Source organism: Podarcis bocagei (genome assembly GCF_964188305.1).
Source record: "Podarcis bocagei genome assembly, chromosome: 13".
Lineage (NCBI taxonomy): Eukaryota > Metazoa > Chordata > Lepidosauria > Squamata > Lacertidae > Podarcis > Podarcis bocagei.
This window is the reverse complement of record NC_138138.1, coordinates 50219792-50239131: the sequence shown is the minus strand read 5'-3', so window position 1 is coordinate 50239131 and position 19340 is coordinate 50219792. Positions and strand designations below refer to the sequence as shown.

Here is a 19340-nt window from a genome sequence, read left to right as displayed (position 1 = left end):
ACTGATCTTCACCAGACAAGCGTTAATAAAACAGTGGGTATGAATATTCAGGCCTCAGCTGTACTTTTGTCTCTTCCTCACATGTCTCTCTTCAACTCCCTTTTCCCCATCTCAGCTGTCACATCCCAACAACTTTCCCAGGCATAGGTAATCTTGGCCCTCCAGATGTTTTGGGACTACAATTCCCATCATCCTTGACCACTGGTCCTGTTAGCTAGGGATCATGGGAGTTGTAGGCCAAAAACATCTAGAGGGCCAAGTTTGCCTATGCCTCATGTTTCCTAACTGACAATTAACTCACCACTCTATAACCTCTGGCCAGTCAGCATCTTCTATCATCCAGCCCAATCAGAATAAATTTAACCCTAACAAATTCTCAAAGAAATTCTCTCTCTCACCCCACACCCCACAACCAATCACTAAGCATCTATTGCTATTTGAAATATGTACCATATTCTTACACCATGCCAGTCATGGCTTCTCCTAAAGAATCCTGGGAGGTATAGTTTGTCAATGGTGCAGAGAGATGTTAGGAGACCGCTAGCCCCCTCCCAGAAGTATAATTTCTGGAGTGGTTTAACAACCAGCCCCTCTCAAAAGGGAACTTTGGCAGCGATAACACTTTGAGGTGAATGGGGGCCTCCTTTTGCCTCTCAGCACCCTTAACAACAAACTACAGCCCCCAGAATTCTTTGGGGGAAGACATGACTGTTTAGAGTGGTATTGGAACGCTTCAACTGTATAGTGTGAATGTGGTCATCCGAATAACAATACAAGGCCTCGAACTCTGGCAGTCACAGAAGTCGCAGAATATCTTCCCCTTCAAAACACATATATACACAGAGAGATATACAGCACTTGTGCAGGAGCCTTCACAAAGAAGGGACTTGAGACTGGTTCACCTCCTAGCTAAGTGCTGATTCCACAAGGGTACTGAGTGAGGAGAGCTTAGATGCCTCACAGCTTTTCCAGAATTGGTGACGAAGGCTTATGTGTCTCTTGGCTGAGTATGCCAAGCTTCAGGGAGGCTGGGACAAGACCAGTTGCTCCCATTGGCCTACCTGAAGCTATTAATCTCCCTCACAGATGGGTGTCAGGTACCAGAAAATGCCCTGCTCCCTATTAGATTTCTCTGTGGTGGGTTGTCAGTTGGCGAACTGCTTAGTGAGTACAGTGGTACCTCGGGTTACATACGCTTCAGGTTACATACGCTTCAGGTTACAGACTCCGCTAACCTAGAAATAATACCTTGGGTTAAGAACTTTGCTTCAGAATTAAGTACGTAACCAGAGGTACCACTGTATTCATTTACTTATATGTTAAATTTCTGCCTCATCCCTTTCATCCCAATGGAACAACAGTAGCAAAAAGATATAAATTAATTAAAACACTAAGAACATATAAAAACATTTAAACACGAGTCACAGCAACACGATATATTTAAAGCACAGGGCTTCCCTCAAATAACGTTGGAAACCTTTGTTTACCACATGCAGAACTACAATTCCAGCTGAGAGCTGTAGTCCTGTGAGTGGTAAACTACATTTTCAGGGTTTTGCAGGTGGGGTAGGGAAAGCCATATGCTTTAAATGTATAGTGTACAATAGATATGCACAATCCTCAGAGCTAATAATTTCAGGGTTGTCAAGGACAATGTCTTTCAACCATCAAATGTCTGGATGAACAACAGTATTTTTAAATCCCTCCTGAATGAGGGAGACAGATGCACTTCACCAGGGAGGGCATTCTACAAATAGGGAACCACCATCGAGAAGGCCCTGCCAGTGCCAACTAGGCAGCACCCACAGCAGTGCCATTAACAGGCCTTCCCTGCTGATCATAGATCTCAAATGGTCATTACTGTGTGAGGCACCCATAAAGTTGCATTACTAGCATGCAAAGTCCTAAATAGCTTGGACACAGTATTTAAGAGTCCCAAGCTGTATTATTATTATTATTATTATTATTATTATTATTATTATTATTATTATTATTATTATTATTATGGCTTTGCATGCTAGTAGTGCAGTTTTATGGGTGCCTCACAACCTGCAAGTTGTCCCCCACCATCAAGCTCTCAGTGTGTTGAGCATCTGCTTTCAGAAACACTAGAGCAGTGATGGCCAAACTTGGCCCTCCAGCTGTTTTGGGACTACAATTCCCATCATCCTTGACCACTGGTCCTGTTAGCTAGGGATGATGGGAGTTGTAGTCCAAAAACAGCTGGAGGGCCAAGTTTGGCCATCACTGCACTAGAGAGATCTCCACAGCTTTCTGAGAACTGCATCACTTTAAATAATGATTGTAAGGTAATCCCAAAAATGTACAAAATGTTATTGGAATGGTATACGATGGACGAGGAAGTTAAGTCGGTAATGATTCACTGGGCCAGAGATTTTGGTTATAATATATATTTTGAAGATTGGGTTAAAGTATGGAATGATAACTTGATGTTTACAGCATGTACCACCTTAAAGGAAAATGTTTTGAAAATGGTATATAGATAGTACATTACACCAGTTAAATTAGCAAAAATGTTTAAAACTTGTAACAAGTGTTGGAAATGTAAAGAGAAAGAAGGAACATTTTTTCACATGTGGTGGGAATGTAAGAAAGTGAAGGGGTTCTGGGAGATGATATATAATGAGTTAAAGAAGATGTTGAAATATAATTTTGTAAAGAAACCAGAAGCCTTTCTTTTAGGAATAACAAGAAATGAAATAAATAGAAAGGACCATAAACTCTTTCAGTATGCAACAACTGCAGCGAGAATATTAATGGCCCAAAAATGGAAGCAGGAAGAACTACCGATTCTTGAGGAATGGAGAATGAAGTTAACGGACTATGCAGAACTGGACAAACTAACTGGAAAAATAAGATACCAATGAGATCACAAGTTCATTGAGGACTGGGGAAAATTTTCTGAGTATTTGAAGAGTGTATGTGATGAGCAAACAACGCTAGTGGGTTATAAAGAAGCTTTGTGAAAGAATAAGGAATATTGCAAAAATGCAAATATGTTGGTAAAGGTATATTAAAAGGCGATATTAATTTTGGAGAATGCGTAGATAATAAATTTAAATACGGATGATTGTCAGAGAAGCTGAGGGAAGTCCTAAAGATGAAAATATGTTAATTAGGAAATTGTTAATTGGAGATATTTGTGTAAAACTTAATAAAAATTTATTTATTTTTTAAAAAGAGAACTGCATCACTTACACCTGAGTCTACAACACCAGAAAGGAGTCAGCTGAGACCAGCGGCTCCCACCAGTCTTCCAAAAGATAACACTCACATGAGAGGCTCTGGTGCTGTTGTGCAAACCCAACCACCTAGAGGTTTGCAGAAAGCAAGGGTAGATATTATCTTAAAACCCTTTAAGTGAGTGTTGGTTGCTCATCAGCATTCTCATACTTCTCAGCTAAATGGAGAAGTCTGGAGTGTTTGGGGAGGCTAGCTGAGATCTCTTGGAAACTGGACATAAGGCAAGCATATAAATAACTCGATGACCTTTCCAACTCTACAATTCTAAGACATACCTACCTGCTCTATGCTGGCCTTCCACAAGGGTAAAGAAAGGCAGTGGCTTGCCCCTAGGTTTTCCTAAAGCTACTCCTTAGCTGGCAGAGTTAATTTGAAGCCCCTACCATTCCTGAACCTGATCTGTAGTTGGGTGACTATCACACCAGTCTTCCATCCTTGCGCCTGTATCATTCCAATTTTAGTATATGTGCTGCCAAAGCGAGCACTATCACACCATTCTTCAAGGGGAGCACTGGCTTTCAGAGACCCACATTGCTCTCCCAGCCCTTTCAGGAAAGTCCATAGTTCAGTGGTGAAGCATCTTCCAGTGGTCCCTCCTAGGACTCCCAATTAGCCAGGGGGCTTGCAAGTTGCTCAGCTGAAAAGCACTTAAGAAACCCAGCAGCAGTTGTACATTGGGGTACAGGGGTAGCTCAGTGGTAGAGCGGGAATAGCACAGGTCAGTGATGGAACATTTGCTCTGCATGCAGGAAATCTCATGTTTAACTCACAGAACCTCAGGTTAGGGTTGGAATATATTCCTGGGCTGAAACCCCAGAGAGTCGCTGTTTGGGGTCTAGGGGTGAAGCACACTGCTTCAGAGAAACAAGAGAGCCTAGCGCTCTTCACTGGGCTGAATGGAAAGGACAGCACGTATTCCTGCTTACACAAAGGGCGGGGAGGAGCAGAAGCTGGTTGCTACCTTAGAAGTTTACTGAAAGCTGCCACTGAGCTCAGATCTTGCACACCTGCCAGTAAAGTTGCAGGCGTTAGGTGCTCTCTCTGCAATCTCTGTCTTTACTGAAGCCCAGAGCCACACAGCCCTCCAAGCCAAGTGCTTGATTTTAAGGAAGGTTATGATCCCTAGCATTCCTCCAGTCTTTCTAGTGGTGTGTTGGTTGGAGCGCAACACTTGAAAGCTTCCTTATCCCAACTTTGGAGAAAAAGAGGGAGGAGAGTGGAAGGCTCCCAGCAGTTACTCCTAGCCTTTGTAAATCTGTAGCCCAACAAGATGCCAAACTTTCCCCCAGCTGACCACTGGTCATTGGAAAGAGTTGCTCCCCTGCTTCAGGTATAGCTGCTGTAGATCTGAATGGCTTGCGTGCTTCTCAGCTGAGCACTGAACTTCTGAGATCCTAGGAGCTTACCCCATGATTGTTCCCAAAGGCATAGCTGAGCAGAAGTCATCCCACTCTTCCTGAGCTCAGCACTGAGCTTCAGAAAGACACCAGCTGCTCCCTCTACCTCTGCACTAGTCTAAGTAGCTTGCATTTATCCCAGCTCAGAGGTTAGCTACAGAAAAGCTATGAGGATACCAGGAACATCTTTCATCAGCTCAGAGAAGAGTCACCCAGCCCTGTTGCTTCCTTGGCCTAGCTATAGCTGCTATGGATCTGAAAGAGCTAGTATCTCACGAGAAGGTGGTGTGCTTCAGAGAAGCTAGGTGGGTTCTAGGAGTCCCTCCTCCCATTATTTCCAAAGCTGTAGCTGAAGGAGCACAAATCCTCTTTTCCCTAGCTGAGCACTCCTGATTATTGCTGCTATCTGAAAGGCTTGATGCTGTTCTAGCTGATTGGTGAGTTTCAGAGAAGCTAGGAGGTTGCTGGGTGCTTTCCCTAACATTTCCAAAGCTGCAAAGGATCAGGGTGCCACCCAGCTCTTGCATACTCCACCCCCAACTGAGCACTGGATGTCAAGAGATGTTCCAATAGCTTTTCTTGCCCTGCCTAGAGGCCCTAGATACCTCAATGGGCAATGGATGTAGAAGACTTGCACGTTTCCCAGCTGAGCTTCTGCAGTGTTGCCTCTCAAAGGGGTGCTACTGACTAAGGAGGCTTCCTTCTTGTCACAATTTAGGGATGGTGGAGGACATGCAGTATTCCAGCCAGAAGACCTATAATTCATTTTGGGCCTTGCACATCTCCCCATAGAATGCCGGCTCCCTGGGGGCATCCCCATTGCTGTGCATGTCAAAGCAGAGGGGTGAGGAGAAAGGTTACTGATACCAGGAATATATACCAAATTGTGAGAATTGAAATCAATCGACATTTCACATGAAATATCCCAGAGTAGCAAGCTGCTTATCTGAGCATCTTGCAGGCAGCCCAGTAACTCCTTACTCCTCCCCCTTAAGCTGTCAGCTAAAAAGTTGGCCTAAGTGTTGGGCTGATGGGTTGCAAGTAGGCTACCTTCCAGTGTGCTGCAAAGATCACATACAGCAGCTCCAAGCTGAACATGGGCCTAAGGTGGCTATTGGGGAGTTTTTGTTGTGTTTAAGTCTCTCTTAAGCTCAGCAGGGAGGTGGCAGTAACCAAGTGTTAAAATCTGCATTAGTTGGGAAGCCTATCAATTTGAGAAACCAGAATTCAAATGGAAATACTAATACTTATGCCCAAGCCTATTACAACCTACATCCTTTCCATGATAGTTGACCGATCCTAGAAAGAGTCTTTTCTTATGTTTCTATCTTCCCAAAGCCCGGAGGTAGGCCCCTTTCACTCACCGTATCAAAGGTTGACCTTGCATGGTCCATTTCTCCTGGAAAGTCATCTTAGTTCTATGAAGTCTTCAGTGTTTTCTCCTAATGTTCTTGGAAACCGTCTCTAAAAAAGGAAAGTGACGGTAGATGTCCTTGGTGCTGACATGAAGGTCTGAAAACAGACAAACAACATATTGTGGTGGAGTGATGTCTGGGGTGGGGGCTATAATTTGCAACCAAAAGTGGCCACGTGAAACTGTTGCCGAGGCAGAACTTCCCCTTTTTCTAGTTTATTTGTCTTGCCTTGTTTTCTTGTTTTCAAACTTTGGGGTTTGTCACTAACCAAATTTCCAGAGTTAGGGTTAATCTGGCAAAGCAGCCCCCCTCCACACAAAGAGAGAGAGATTGCCCCCTAATATTTATTTATTTCAAAAAGAAATAATAATTTATCACTTTCTGCCAACAGCCTTATAAAAAAAGTTTAAATGGTAAACCAACTATTCCCATACCCTCCAACATTTCTCCAATGAAAATAGGGACATCCCATTCCATAATGATAATTTTACTCTCAATACTCCACACGTCTTCTGGGATCAAATCAGAAACTGAGATGGCTTCTCTAAATCAGGGACGTCCCTGGAAAATAGGGACACTTGGAGGGTCTGTATTCCATAGCAGATAATTCTGGCCTGAATGTGGGACTAGGCCTCACCCTGAGAAGTCTAGAATTTATTGGTTATTGACCCTTTCCATATCACTTTCGAACTGGGAGGGGGCAATTTCCTCCAAGGTTGCTTTGGGGCCAAGTTGCTCACATTAACAGTAGCTTCACTTTGAACAAACACTTGGAAGTGCTTCACCGCCTTGTGGAGGGCCAATTTATATCGTTTTGAGTTTGTGGGTGCCAGGCACCTATAATCTTAGCAAGTGTTAAAATATAAGCCAGGCTATCTAACTGTGTTGAGGCAATCACCTGGGCCATTAAGAAAGCAAAGGAGAGGAGGCTGGAGAGGAGGCTCTGTGTGAGACAGCAAATGGCTGGGGGGGCCATAGTAAGAAGGACAAAAGCCAGAGTTTAGAGTTGGAAGTGTGTGTGTAATTAAACCCCTCCAAGTGTACCTGTTTTCCAGGGATGTCCCTGATTTAGAGAAGCCGTCCCGGTTTCTGTAGGTGCTGCCACACTAAAAGATTTATTACAGCTGTGGAACAAGTGTTATGTGGCACCAACTACAGTGCCATTTCTGCAGATTCAGGTGTTTATTGGGCATATGTGGGGCAAAGTGATCCTGCAAACAAACTAGTCCCAAGCTGTTAAGGGCTTTATATAAGACTACTAACACCGTGAACCTGGATCTGGCAGCAGATGGGGAAGTAGTGCAGATCTCTGAGCGGAGAAACTATATGTTGATAGGGTCTCACTCCTGATCCTGAGTAAGCACAGTAAGGTGTCAGTAGCTAGGGTAAGTGACTCAAACCACTTCAGGAGGACGATCCAGTTGAGCCTGACTCCAGATATGAAAGGAAGCTGAGACTCAATAGAACCTGACCACTCAGTCTTCGTGAAATAAATTGCATTTGGCTACAACTCAATGCCAAACAATATTGAAGTAATCAAAGTGGTCTTCATTGCCTCCACATTCTGATGCGGGCTGAGGTGCTGCCCCATTACTTTTCTGCCCTCTAGAACTTACCATTTCCAAGGAGCGGGAAATTGATCTGAGTGAGAAGGACAATGGTTGCGGTTTCACTGAGCATGTATGAAACAACTGGCCAAGTTTTGTCCTAGCTGTGCATCTCTCACTGTGGTTTGGGAGGTATGGCAAAAAGATTCCAGGGTTCCTCAGGAGGAGGGTTTGATTGCTAAACCACTCTACAAATTGCAACTGTCGGGGGGGGGGCAGGACCAGGAAGTCTCCTAACAACTCTCAGCACCCTTAATAAGCAACAGTCCACAGGAATCTTAGTGGGGAACCATGACAGTTTCAACCAATATTGTGTGGCCGCAGTGTAGCTGCCCCCACCACATAAAGTTTGGCTTTTAGCACTGAACTGCTACAGACCTGACAAACTCAGTTGTTGTTGTTGTTTAGTTGTTTAGTCGTGTCCGACTCTTCGTGACCCCCCTGGACCAGAGCACGTCAGGCACTCCTGTCTTCCACTGCCTCCCACAGTTTGGTTAAACTCATGTTGGTAGCTTCAAGAACACTGTCCAACCATCTCGTCCTCTATTGTCCCCTGGTCTTTTCCAGGGAGTCTTCTCTTCTGATGAGGTGGCCAAAGTATTGGAGCCTCAGCTTCAGCATCTGTCCTTCCATTGAGCACTCAGGGCTGATTTCCTTCAGAATGGATAGGTTTGATCTTCTTGCAGTCCGTGGGACTCTCAAGAGTTTCCTTCAGTACCATAATTCAAGAGCATCAGTTATTCGGCGATCAGCCTTCTTTATGGTCCAGCTCTCACTTCCATACATCACTACTGGGAAAACTATAGCTTTAACTCTACGGATCTTTGTTGGCAAGGTGATGTCTCTGCTCTGACAAACTCTAATGTGCAGAATTTCAAAATGGCCTATTCAACGTACTCCACAGAGAACCGAATAGGTATAGCAACTTTTCAGGGAGAGTGACCAGAAATCGGGGTTAGCCCTTGGCAACTAAAGACAGTTGGTATGTATGGACACTAGGTCTTCTTCAGCTCTCTTAAGACTTTTGGTGGCTTTTGGCAGGTGTGTTTGCTAGGTGTGCATAAGGCCCTGTCTCCTAGATTGTGGTGCTGGGCAGGCTGCTATAGCCATATTCACGGCGAGAGAAATAATATATGATCCTGGTGGAGCTGAGACCAGGCCTCGTTCCAAGATTTCAGCTGTTTTAGGTCTTCTTTCATAGCTGCATTATATGCAGAAATTTAGCAGGTGAAGCTTGTCCTGGCATGGATAAAAAATGGCGGAAGGAGCTTCATTTGCTGAACTTTCTTGTCTCAGGCTGCCATTTGAGTCGCAGGAGTACTGCTTGGGGGATAAAAGACACATGTACAATTTATGGGGCCTGGGGATGGCACCTTAACCATATGGTCATTGTGCTGATGAGAGGTTACTATTTTTCTTTCTGGAAAGCAGTTAAAATATCCCTCCCACATTTGATTAATGTTATGTTCAATAGATGGAAGTGAGAGGTGGACCATAAAGAAGGCTGATCGCCAAAGAATGGATGCTTTTGAGTTATGGTGCTGGAGGAGACTCTGGAGAGTCCCATGGACTGCAAGAAGATCAAACCTCTCCATTCTGAAGGAAATCAGCCCTGAGTGCTCACTGGAAGGACAGATCCTGAAGCTGAGACTCCAATACTTTGGCCACCTCATGAAAAGAGAAGACTCCCTGGAAAAGACCCTGATGTTGGGAAAGATGGAGGGCACAAGGAGAAGGGGACGACAGAGGACGAGATGGTTGGACAGTGTTCTCAAAGCTACCAGCATGAGTTTGACTAAACTTTGGGAGGCAGTGGAAGACAGAAGTGGCTGGCGTGCTCTGGTCCATGGGGTCACGAAGAGTCGGACACGACTAAACGACTAAACAACAACAACAACAATGTTCAATAGAGTCCTTCCAGCTCTAATCTATTGCACATTGTTTTTCAGGGTAGGGATGTGTGGATGAAGTGCAGTGAGGCTGAAAACCATGGCATGAATGTCCCTCCTGATGGTTTGTTGTTGATCGCAATATAGGTAAGACTGAAAGGCCCCCACTGACATTTTGATGAGTCATCCTGAGAACAGATGCAACCTGTTTTCACCAACAGTTGTGAACTGGTGTTTCCCCTTTAAGCCAAAGGCGAGTGCTGGCGGTCAGAAGGAAATGGACAGATATGATGTGTGGGGCTTTGAATAGAAACTCACATTGATGTGTTCTGAGTCAACTTCAGATAACAAATGGTGGGTTTCTCAGCGCCTGAGAAAGCAACAACCATGTTTTGCTGATTTGGTACGAGCCGCACGCTCTATGAATTGAGCATATCTACCAGAGGAAACTGAGACACAGCTCAAACTGGGATGGGGCAGAATGTCATGCCTTTGCCTACAGTGTATAGACTGACAGAGCCAGCCACTGCCCCCCACCCCCCAATCCTCAGTAATGAGAGTTTAAACCAAGGTTGGAGGCAAGTTCTGAAGCTGCTCCAGTGTTAGCAACGTCTACAGCAAGGGCAGCCCTCCAGATGTTATTAACTCCCATCAGCCCCAGACAGCATCACCAATGACCAGGAGATGGTGGGAATTGTAACCCAACAATATTTGGAAGGCACCATGTAGATTTCTCTTGGTGTCAGTATCCGGTATCCTGAGGCAGCTGCAAGGTCCTGTAAGGATGTCTCATGAATAGGGTGGCCAGGCAAGAAAAAGTGCAGGGCACCTGAACCACTAAAGGTTGTGTAGGAGAGAGGATAGTTGTGGAAATTTCATGCAGGTTGTACCTGTTGAAATTCTTTCCTCTTGTTGTGTATGCAGGAGTCCTTCCCACTTTTCATCTGGTGCCTCTATTGACCCCAGCTCCCTCCATACATATACATATACATATACATATACATATACATATACATATACATATACACATACACATGTATTCTAGACCAGCACTCTAAGCAACATTAGGTCGCTGGATCTCACCATACGTTTCATTTCTCACAATGACCCTGACCTTGTGCTGCTTTGAGTTAAACTTTGTGAAACCTTGTAAGGTTTTACAACCTAAAAGGAAAAAGGGACAGGAGCCTGAAACTGGATAAGCCTTGGAAAAGGCTGTATGTGGTACTCTGAAGGATAAATGAGGCACAAGCCTAGGGCTCAGGGCCACAATACCTCAAGGACTGCCTCTCTCCATATGAACCTAACCAGACCCTGAGGTCATCCTCTGAGGCCCTGAATTGTGTGCCTCCTCCATAAGAGGCTTGGAGGGTTTCAACATGAGGTGCCTTCATTATACACATTTTGGTGCCAGGCAAAAACATTCCTCTTCAACCAGTCCTTTGGCTGATTGACATGTGATGCCCATTTAACTGTGTTTGTTTTTGTTCTTATTTTTATTATGATGTTTGTGGTTTTTATACTGTTTTTTTTTTTTTTTTGTTGGGAACTTCCCTGAGGTAGAGTATTTAGAGTTGGCTGGGGTGTGACATAGAGAAAAAAGGTTGCAGTCTGGTAAAAGCGGCAAGTTGGAGAGAGGCTTAGAGTGCGATGGTTGGTTTCTTTTTGGAATCTACAGTTGTAGATTGGGAGAAGCAAGACCCTCTTGAAGTGCCAATGCTGTGTACCCTTCCATTGTAGGCTCAGGTGGTATATGTGTGTAAGGCCCTTCTTGGTAGCGGCACCCACCCTGTGGAATGCCCTCCCATCAGATGTTAAGGAGATGAGTAATTATATAACATTTTGGAAACATATGAAGGCAGCCCTGTATAGCGAAGCTTTTTTAAGGTTTAATGTTTTATTATGTTTTTATATATGCTGGAAGCCACCCAGAGTGGCTGGAGGAACCCAATCAGATGGGCAGGGTACAAACAATAAATTGTTGTTGTTGTTGTTGTTGTTGTTGTTGTTGTTGTTGTTGTTGTTGTTGTTGTTGTTGTTGTTGTTGTTGTTGTTGTTAAACCATATATTGTAAAAACACCACAGTTTCCACTGTTCCTCTTTCCTTAAAGGAAAGATGAACCCCTGGGATCTTGCACCACTCAAAGATTGGAGTGGCATGCAGCTCTGGTATGTTAAAAGTTAACCACTAGTCCACGGTGAGTTACATACAGCAGAGACATTTTAGGCTGGAGTTGGGAAGCCTCAGACCTGGGGTCTGAATGTGGCCCTCCAAGCATTTCTGCTTGGCCCTCTGAACTCTCCCTACACCACACTCCCTCCCAAGCACCACCCCCTCCCCAGGCCACCCCTTCACTGCTTTGCACTCTCCTGGCCTCTTTTTGCCCACCTTGAATGTGCCTTGATCTCTTGGTTGCTCAGATGGAGAATAAAGGCAGGTGTGTGAGTATGCGTAGAAGGTAGTCTGCTGTACAAAGGCAACATTTTCATTTGTTGCTCTTTTGCCTCTGGCCCTGCCCACCACTAACATGTGGCCCTTGAAAGGTTGCCCAGAATGAAATGTGACCATCAGCGTGAAAAAGATCCCCCATCCCTGTTTTAGGAGAATCCCTGAAAAGAGGCATTTGTGTCCCAATGGGTGTGTCCAGTGCTTTGAAGAAGACTGAGAATCGACAACAATGCATGGTTAATAGAAGTTTATGTAGCAGCTGAGTTTTGATATGTCTAATTTGAACAAAGACTTATACAATGGAGGGCAATAGCATACAAGGCAAAATTATTACAATCAGAAGCAATATGAGGACAGAAATTAATATAGACAAACTCAGCACCAAACACAAGGATGTTATAGTATAATGTTTATACTGTGCATTCTTAGGTTCATTCTATAAATCAATGCAAATTGGTACAGTGCAATAGAATACAATACAATGCATTGCTTTTATACAGATTATAGTAACACATTATGGCAAACGATAGGGGAGGGTGGTAGTCTGATAATGTGATGGCTGCACAGTGCTGGCAGTTTAGTAAACTACAGTCAAACACGGCTGATGTGTACGACAACTCTGATAACATATGCACCAGATATACACCTTGGTTAATAAGAGACAGCATCTACCTGCTGAACAATCATAGTTCAAGAAAGCAACCATTTAGTGCTGTGAGCTTTAACAGCTGAATAGCACTGAAAACTTGAGCCAGATTATTATTATTAATTCTCTGCCCAATCAGTTTGCTAATGCAAAGTGGTTCATACAGTTAGCTATGACCATGCTAAGCAGCTGATTAGCACCAAATGGCTGATCAACAGCAGCGGCAAATCTCTTTTTTAGCTGGACTGTGATCCTAGGAAAACTCAAGTTATAATTGTTGCTGCCTTGTGGTCCAGGAGCAGAGGACAATGTAATGCAAATGTGACAGGATAAAGTTTCAACACTTCTCAAACACGAAACTAATGCAACCGTGAAAAGTAATTCAACACAACACAGGGAAACTTTGGCTGATATTTTGCACTATGCAAGCCAAGTGGGAATGATAAAAAGCTGAGAACTTTTAATCTTCATTGATTTGACTGCTGGAGATTTGAACATGCCCAGAACTCTCTCCAGTAGAAATCAATAGCCTTGGAAAGGGCGTGTGCTTGCTGCCACCCATGAAAAACCCTTTGCTTATCAGGCTCCTCTCTTTAAATATGGTGATAAAGGAAGGGGCCTTTATTGGTTGTATCAGTTCTGACCCCTTTTGATCACAGTCATTTTGTACACATTTTTCTGTTTGCCTATAGGAGGGCAAATAATGGAGTCCTCTGTTGCAAGTAAGGGGGAAATGTGGACAAAAGGACTTAAATTTGGAAAGCATAAGCAGCTACTCATCTACTTTTATCAGTACACTTAAGACTAAACGCTTGCTCTCTGGGCTGCAAATTGGCAACTTATCAATATGGCAATGCTTCTGGAAACTGCCGCTGCGGAAGTAATGGCTCAGGATTTGGAGGAAATTAATACAAAGTGTAGAGCAACGAAATAGCTTTGGAGCTTTTCACCAGTTTGGATGGCTCCTGCTCAGATCCAGTTTTCTGCAACCCGTCAGTTGCTATAGTTGGAAGGAAAAGATAAATCATTCATTTTATTACTCATGGATGGTTGATATGCTATTCTTTGTTGTTTATTTCTTTCACTATTGTTGAGCTCCATATTGTCGGCACTGGCAAAATTGCTGTTTGTTGCACTTGCAATATTGATACAGAAAGTTATTTACTATTTGTGATAATGTTCATGTAAAGTTGAGGTCGCTTTCCTCAGTGACCTGTTAACCATCTTTTTGAAGCAAAGTTGGCTGTGTCGATTATTGCAAAAGATGCCAAAGCAAACAAAGTAACACTGAAGTTAATGTTTTCTGACATTAATGCTTTGTTGTATTGTAGCAGACAAAAATTATAATGGAAAAAGACTAAGAGAACTATATAATGGAGAGAAAAAGCAGGGTCTTATTCTGCATATTCTTCATCGTGAGATAAGGAGGAAGGTTACTTCACCTGTGGAAACAGAAGAGGTGGGGAGAAGATTAAACAATCCATGCATGTTTATCTGAATGATTTGGGGATGAGAACAGGACACCTAGGACATTGATTCTGCTGTTGCTGGAGAACAGCGAGTTAGAAGCCAATTGATCTCATGTCCATTTTGTGACAGGCAGAGGACATTCTATCAGCACTAAGTAGTCAAACAAGTAGGTAGATGTGCATATCCATATTAACACAGGTCTGCAAATGCAAGTTTGTCCTCACTTGGTCACACTTAATAACATTTGTCAAATGTACACACACAAAACGATTTAGGACCGTGAGAGATGGTGTCCACAATTAATTGTTGGGTGAGAAGAAGAAGAGTTTGGATTTGATATCCCGCCTTCCACTCCCTTTAAGGAGTCTCAAAGCGGCTAACATTCTCCTTTCCCTTCCTTCCCCACAACAAACACTCTGTGAGGTGAGTGGGGCTGAGAGACTTCAAAGAAGTGTGACTGGCCCAAGGTCACCCAGCAGCTGCATGTGGAGGAGCGGAGACGTGAACCCGGTTCCCCAGATTACGAGACTACCGCTCTTAACCACTACACCACACTGGCCAGTGCCTTCTACATTTGTGTGGTGCTTCCAAGGTTTGACTCTAGCCCAGGGTTTCCCAAACCTGAGTCTCCAGCTGTTTTTGGACTACAATTCTCATCATTCCTGACCACTGGTCCTGCTAGCTAGAGGAGGGAGAAAGGTTGTTTTCTGCTGCTCCAGAGAAGCGGACACGGAGTAATGGATCCAAACTACAAGAAAGAAGATTCCACCTAAACATTAGGAAGAACTTCCTGACAGTAAGAGCTGTTTGACAGTGGAATTTGCTGCCTCCTTCTTTGGAGGTCTTTAAGCAGAGGCTTGACAACCATATGTCAGGAATGCTCTGATGGTGTTTCCTGCTTGGCAGGGGGTTGGACTCGATGGCCCTTGTGGTCTCTTCCAACTCTATGATTCTATGATTCTATTCTATGATTCTATGATTCTATGATTCTATGATTCTATGATTCTATGATTCTATGATGGGAGTTGTAGTCCAACAACAGCTGGAGACTCAAGTTTGGAAACGTTGCTCTAGCTCGTTCCCTTTTTACCTTGATGAAAGTGACGAGTCCCCCATAGAAGATTGCAACAGTGAAGAGGACCATGAAAGTGGAAACTTTGTTCCAGACGCTGTTGGCCTCCTCGAGTTCACTGTACTCATCTTCGTTTTCGTTGCGGATATCGCACAGAGCAGTACCCATGATGGCACAGTCCCAGGAATCTGCAGGTGAGATGATATGGTTACTCCTTGGAGAATAGATAGAGGAGAAAGTCTTCGGAAAAGCAAGAACAAAGTACAGCAGCAAATATATGATGAAACAAATAAGAGACAAGGGTGCGTTGAAGGCATGTTGGTTTCGCTTTTTTGAATATAGACCCCACAAAGACCAACAGTGTTCCTAGGGCATCTTTAGAGGATCAGCATACAGTGTGGATTTTGTGCAAAAGCTATATCTGGTTATTGGATCGTGGCACAAGATGCAACTGAAGAAGAAAGAAAGAAACACCTCATTGATTATTACTTTAATATAGAACTGAAGGATACATTAACATTGTGCGAAATAACAGAATGGACATCCCATCTAGCGGGATGTGAAGACAGCAAGCAGGCCAAATCAAGATGTCAAGGAAATTACATTGTCTTCGCAATGAAGTGAATTTATCTGGTGGTAAGGTGCAGATAAGATGTATTTTACCGGAAAGGGAATTGGTTCTTCTGATTGTGATGTTTTCAGAGGAGACGTGTGCTACAAGGCATGCGTAAGAGACTCCTGTCAGCCACTTGCTTGTGGGAACTTCAAGTATGCTCACTAAGGAACATCTTTGTTTTTCATGGTCACATTTCAGACCATGAGTATCATAACCCTTCAGTGACATTCCTTTTTTCTCCTCCTCCCACTTCAAAAAGATCTCTCCTGGGTAGAAGTCTCTGACCACGCAGAATAAGGTTACATTTAAGTCATCATTGGAGGACTGTTGCTGGAGGTAGACTTTTGGGGGCTTCATTGTGCCTGTGTTAAAAAAAGGGAAACAAAAAATGTTAGAAGAAACTACTAAGGACATATTTGAAATTTACCCCGTTTATCAGTCTTTCACTTTCCCCAGAAAACCATTGGAATTATATTTGTTTTTGTTACAACTGGGGTGGCTCTCTAATAGTATTTTCAGCATTCTGAAAGGTACAACACCCATAATTCTTTGTGGAAACCATGAAAATGAAACTGGCATAAAAGAGATAAAACTTCATTGCATATACAAATCGTTTAGTAGCTTCAATCCTGTGCTCAGGTGGCTTTAAATGTAGGTGATGGACAGCTGTGTTTGCTCAATATTATTTTGTGTTGGCTGCAGTCTGAATTAGCATATTGAGCAAAATGGGTTAGTACTTTGACTCAATCTCCAGTAACTTTGGTGTGTTCCTGAATCACTCTGTTTTGCTCTCAGTGTCTCATATGCTCCTGCCCACCCTTTTTGTAAGTCCTCACCATTCCTTCGCTCAAAGTGTCGCTTGGTTTCTCCTAGGCCATTTTGGATGCTACAGGTGAACTTCACAGTGGTTTTCCATTCAGTCAGATTCACGCGCAGTTGTCCGTAGATCCAAGAAGTGCTGTTGGTTTCATTCAAGAATGTGGTAGTCACAGCTTTTGTGTCGGCAGGTTCTCCATCCATTGTCCAACTGACTGTTGAGTTGATGGTTGCATTTGCAAGGGGCATCATGCATGTCAGAACGGCACTTTTGTTTATAAAGAGATCTTCAAAGAGCGGTGGCTGCATTTTGATAGCTGTCTTGTTAAGAAGTGGGGCCATTCCTTCAAAAACAAATAATCATCAGATTGAACGGGTTTGAGATGTGCTCTTCAGAAATCACCCTATCTGTTGGTTTAAGGTGCCGTATTGTAATGACTAATCCAACCACAAGAGAACCCTGTGTTGGACTAGCTCATGAGTCTTAAGCAAAAGAAGTTTATGATTTGGATGCTATAACCAGTTCTATAGAAAATGGAAGAATCGTCCATTTTGAGGTGGAAATGACAAAGTGTGTGTTTGTGAAACCAGCTCAAGAGAGAGAGAAATATGTGGTCCAGCATTATGTCCAACTGATTCTACCACCTTTGGGTGGAAACAGGGATTTGACATTCAGAAATATAGTCAAGTGCTCTGAGCATGTGGTTTCCATATTCCTAAAACATCTACTTCATCCCCCAATCAACCCATCACTACCCCCTATTCTGTGGACACAATTGATCATCAAATCAATTGCCACAACTATCAGCAAACGGCTGCTCTTTCCATTTATCTCTAGCTAGTATGCAGTTGTTAAAGGCATAAAATAAAAAAGTGGTATCTTAAACTTGCCTTCTGCCCTCCGATTCCCTATGACATCTTAGGAGCTTGTATGAATAATGATAACTGTGGCTACTTAGTGGTAAGGGCTAAGCACTCTGCAGAGCCACTCTGTTTCCCATTAGGATTGGGTTCCTTATGGTTTCAATGTAGTTTACCTGTATATTATGACTTACCAGAATAATGCAAGTCCTTCTTAATCATGGTGTTGGTTGAGCTGTGATTCACAATGCACGTATAGATTTCTGGCTCTCTCCACTCTTCTCCGCTGAGTACCCAACTGCAGGTCTTCTGGAACTTCCCATTACCAAGTGGGACCAGAGCTGAGGAATTAGTACTGCAGCTGAGCCTGTGTCCTTTGGCGGCCCATTCAATGTCTATATTTTTGGGATAGAAGTCGGTAGCAAAGCAAACAAGTTTCTGGCGTCCCCCATCTTCCGAGGTGTGGAATGCTGTCACCTGCGGGGGAGCTGGTTGCAGAAAATCTGAAATGAAAGGGTTGACCTTTTGGTTGCAAAAGAGAACATGCATGGATAGAGAGCAGAGTTCCCTGTCAGTTCAAGTGCCTGGTTAATGAACACTGAGTTTGAACACTGAGAAGTACACACATTTCCTTAGAAGTAAAGCATGTTCAGCACCTGATGACTGCTGCAAACACCACATTCCTGCCATAACACCACAGACAGAGCTATCTTACCTCCGAAGTCAGCAGAGAAGTGCTGCTTTTTGATGGAGGAAGTTTAGTGTTCATCTGAATGTTGAGTTGTGATCATTGAGTTCATGCATGTATGAACTAACCTTCATTGTGGTGAGAATTGCTGCTGAGCAATTCTTCAACTCTCTTTTTTAGTGGCGGTGACCCACACAACAATTTCTTCTGTGCAAGGTTAAGCCGCCTTCTTTCATTGGCTAGTGGAGCATTTTCTTACCAGACTTACCATACAAATGCTCACTGGCATTCTTCATAAGAGTTAAGGACTCATGCCCCACAATGCAGGAATAGAGGGCTCTGCTTCTCCACTCAGATGCTGGGACTTTCAGAATGCTTTGGATGGTAAAAGTGGGGCTTCCAGCTTGGGCTGTTGGAGGCCCTGTGATATATTCAGAGACATCAATGTCTGTGTCATTTTTCTTCCACCTGATGAATATTTCAGCTGGGGAGAATCCAGAGACCTCACAAGCCAACCAAGCTACAGCTTGGGATGTAGGTTGTATGAATTGTCTTGGCGATAGAATGACCAAGTTGAAAGATGGAGCTTTAACATGGTTGGAATCTATATGGAAGGGGATGAAAACAGAAATGCTGACAAGGTTGATATTCAATTAGAAGACACACAAAGAGAGAGCACTATGTTGGTGGTGGTGGGGAATAGTGAATCACACTACAGTGGTGCCTCGGTTTTCGAACAGCTCAGTTCATGAACAACATGGAAATCGAATGCTGAAAACCTGGAAATAGGTGTTCTGGTTTGTGATCTTTGCTTCGGAAGCCGAACGTGTTCCATTTTGAGTCCTGAGCTTCCGTTTTTACTGTTGTGCTTGCTAATTTGCACCCCCCATTGTAATCCAAGTCTTCCCTTTCCATTTTCCTGTTGTGCTGCAAATTTGTGTCCCCCCCCATTGTAATTGCAACAATGAACAACTTGGAAATTGAATACTGCAAACCCATAAATATGTGTTCCGGTTTGTGAACTTTGCTTCGGAAGCTGAACATTCTCTGTTTTGAGTCCTGAGCTTCCGTTTTTACAGTTCCACTTCTAATTTGCCTCCCCCATTGTAATTGTAGTGTTCTGAGGTGATATTTGGAGCTTATATTTTGA

General features: G+C 43.5%; 1 protein-coding gene and 1 gene segment (V, D, J or C); both read right to left on the bottom strand.

Moving 5' to 3' along the window:
- The window catches only part of LOC308572088 (Ig mu chain C region-like), an 81404-nt gene that overhangs the window by 29350 nt on the left and 32714 nt on the right, over positions 1-19340 (bottom strand).
- Positions 12254-19340, bottom strand: part of LOC308571994 (uncharacterized protein) — a 282420-nt gene continuing 275333 nt past the window's right edge. For all 3 annotated transcript variants that reach the window (XM_081167696.1, XM_081167698.1, XM_081167697.1), the window contains 6 exons: positions 18459-18794; positions 17697-18005; positions 16662-16985; positions 15873-16187; positions 15228-15397; positions 12254-14109 (listed from right to left, as the gene is read on the bottom strand). In XM_081167696.1, the coding sequence (XP_081023822.1) occupies positions 14101-14109; positions 15228-15397; positions 15873-16187; positions 16662-16985; positions 17697-18005; positions 18459-18794 (1463 nt within the window). In that variant the 3' untranslated portion in view covers positions 12254-14100. The remainder of the gene's footprint in view (positions 14110-15227; positions 15398-15872; positions 16188-16661; positions 16986-17696; positions 18006-18458; positions 18795-19340) is intronic.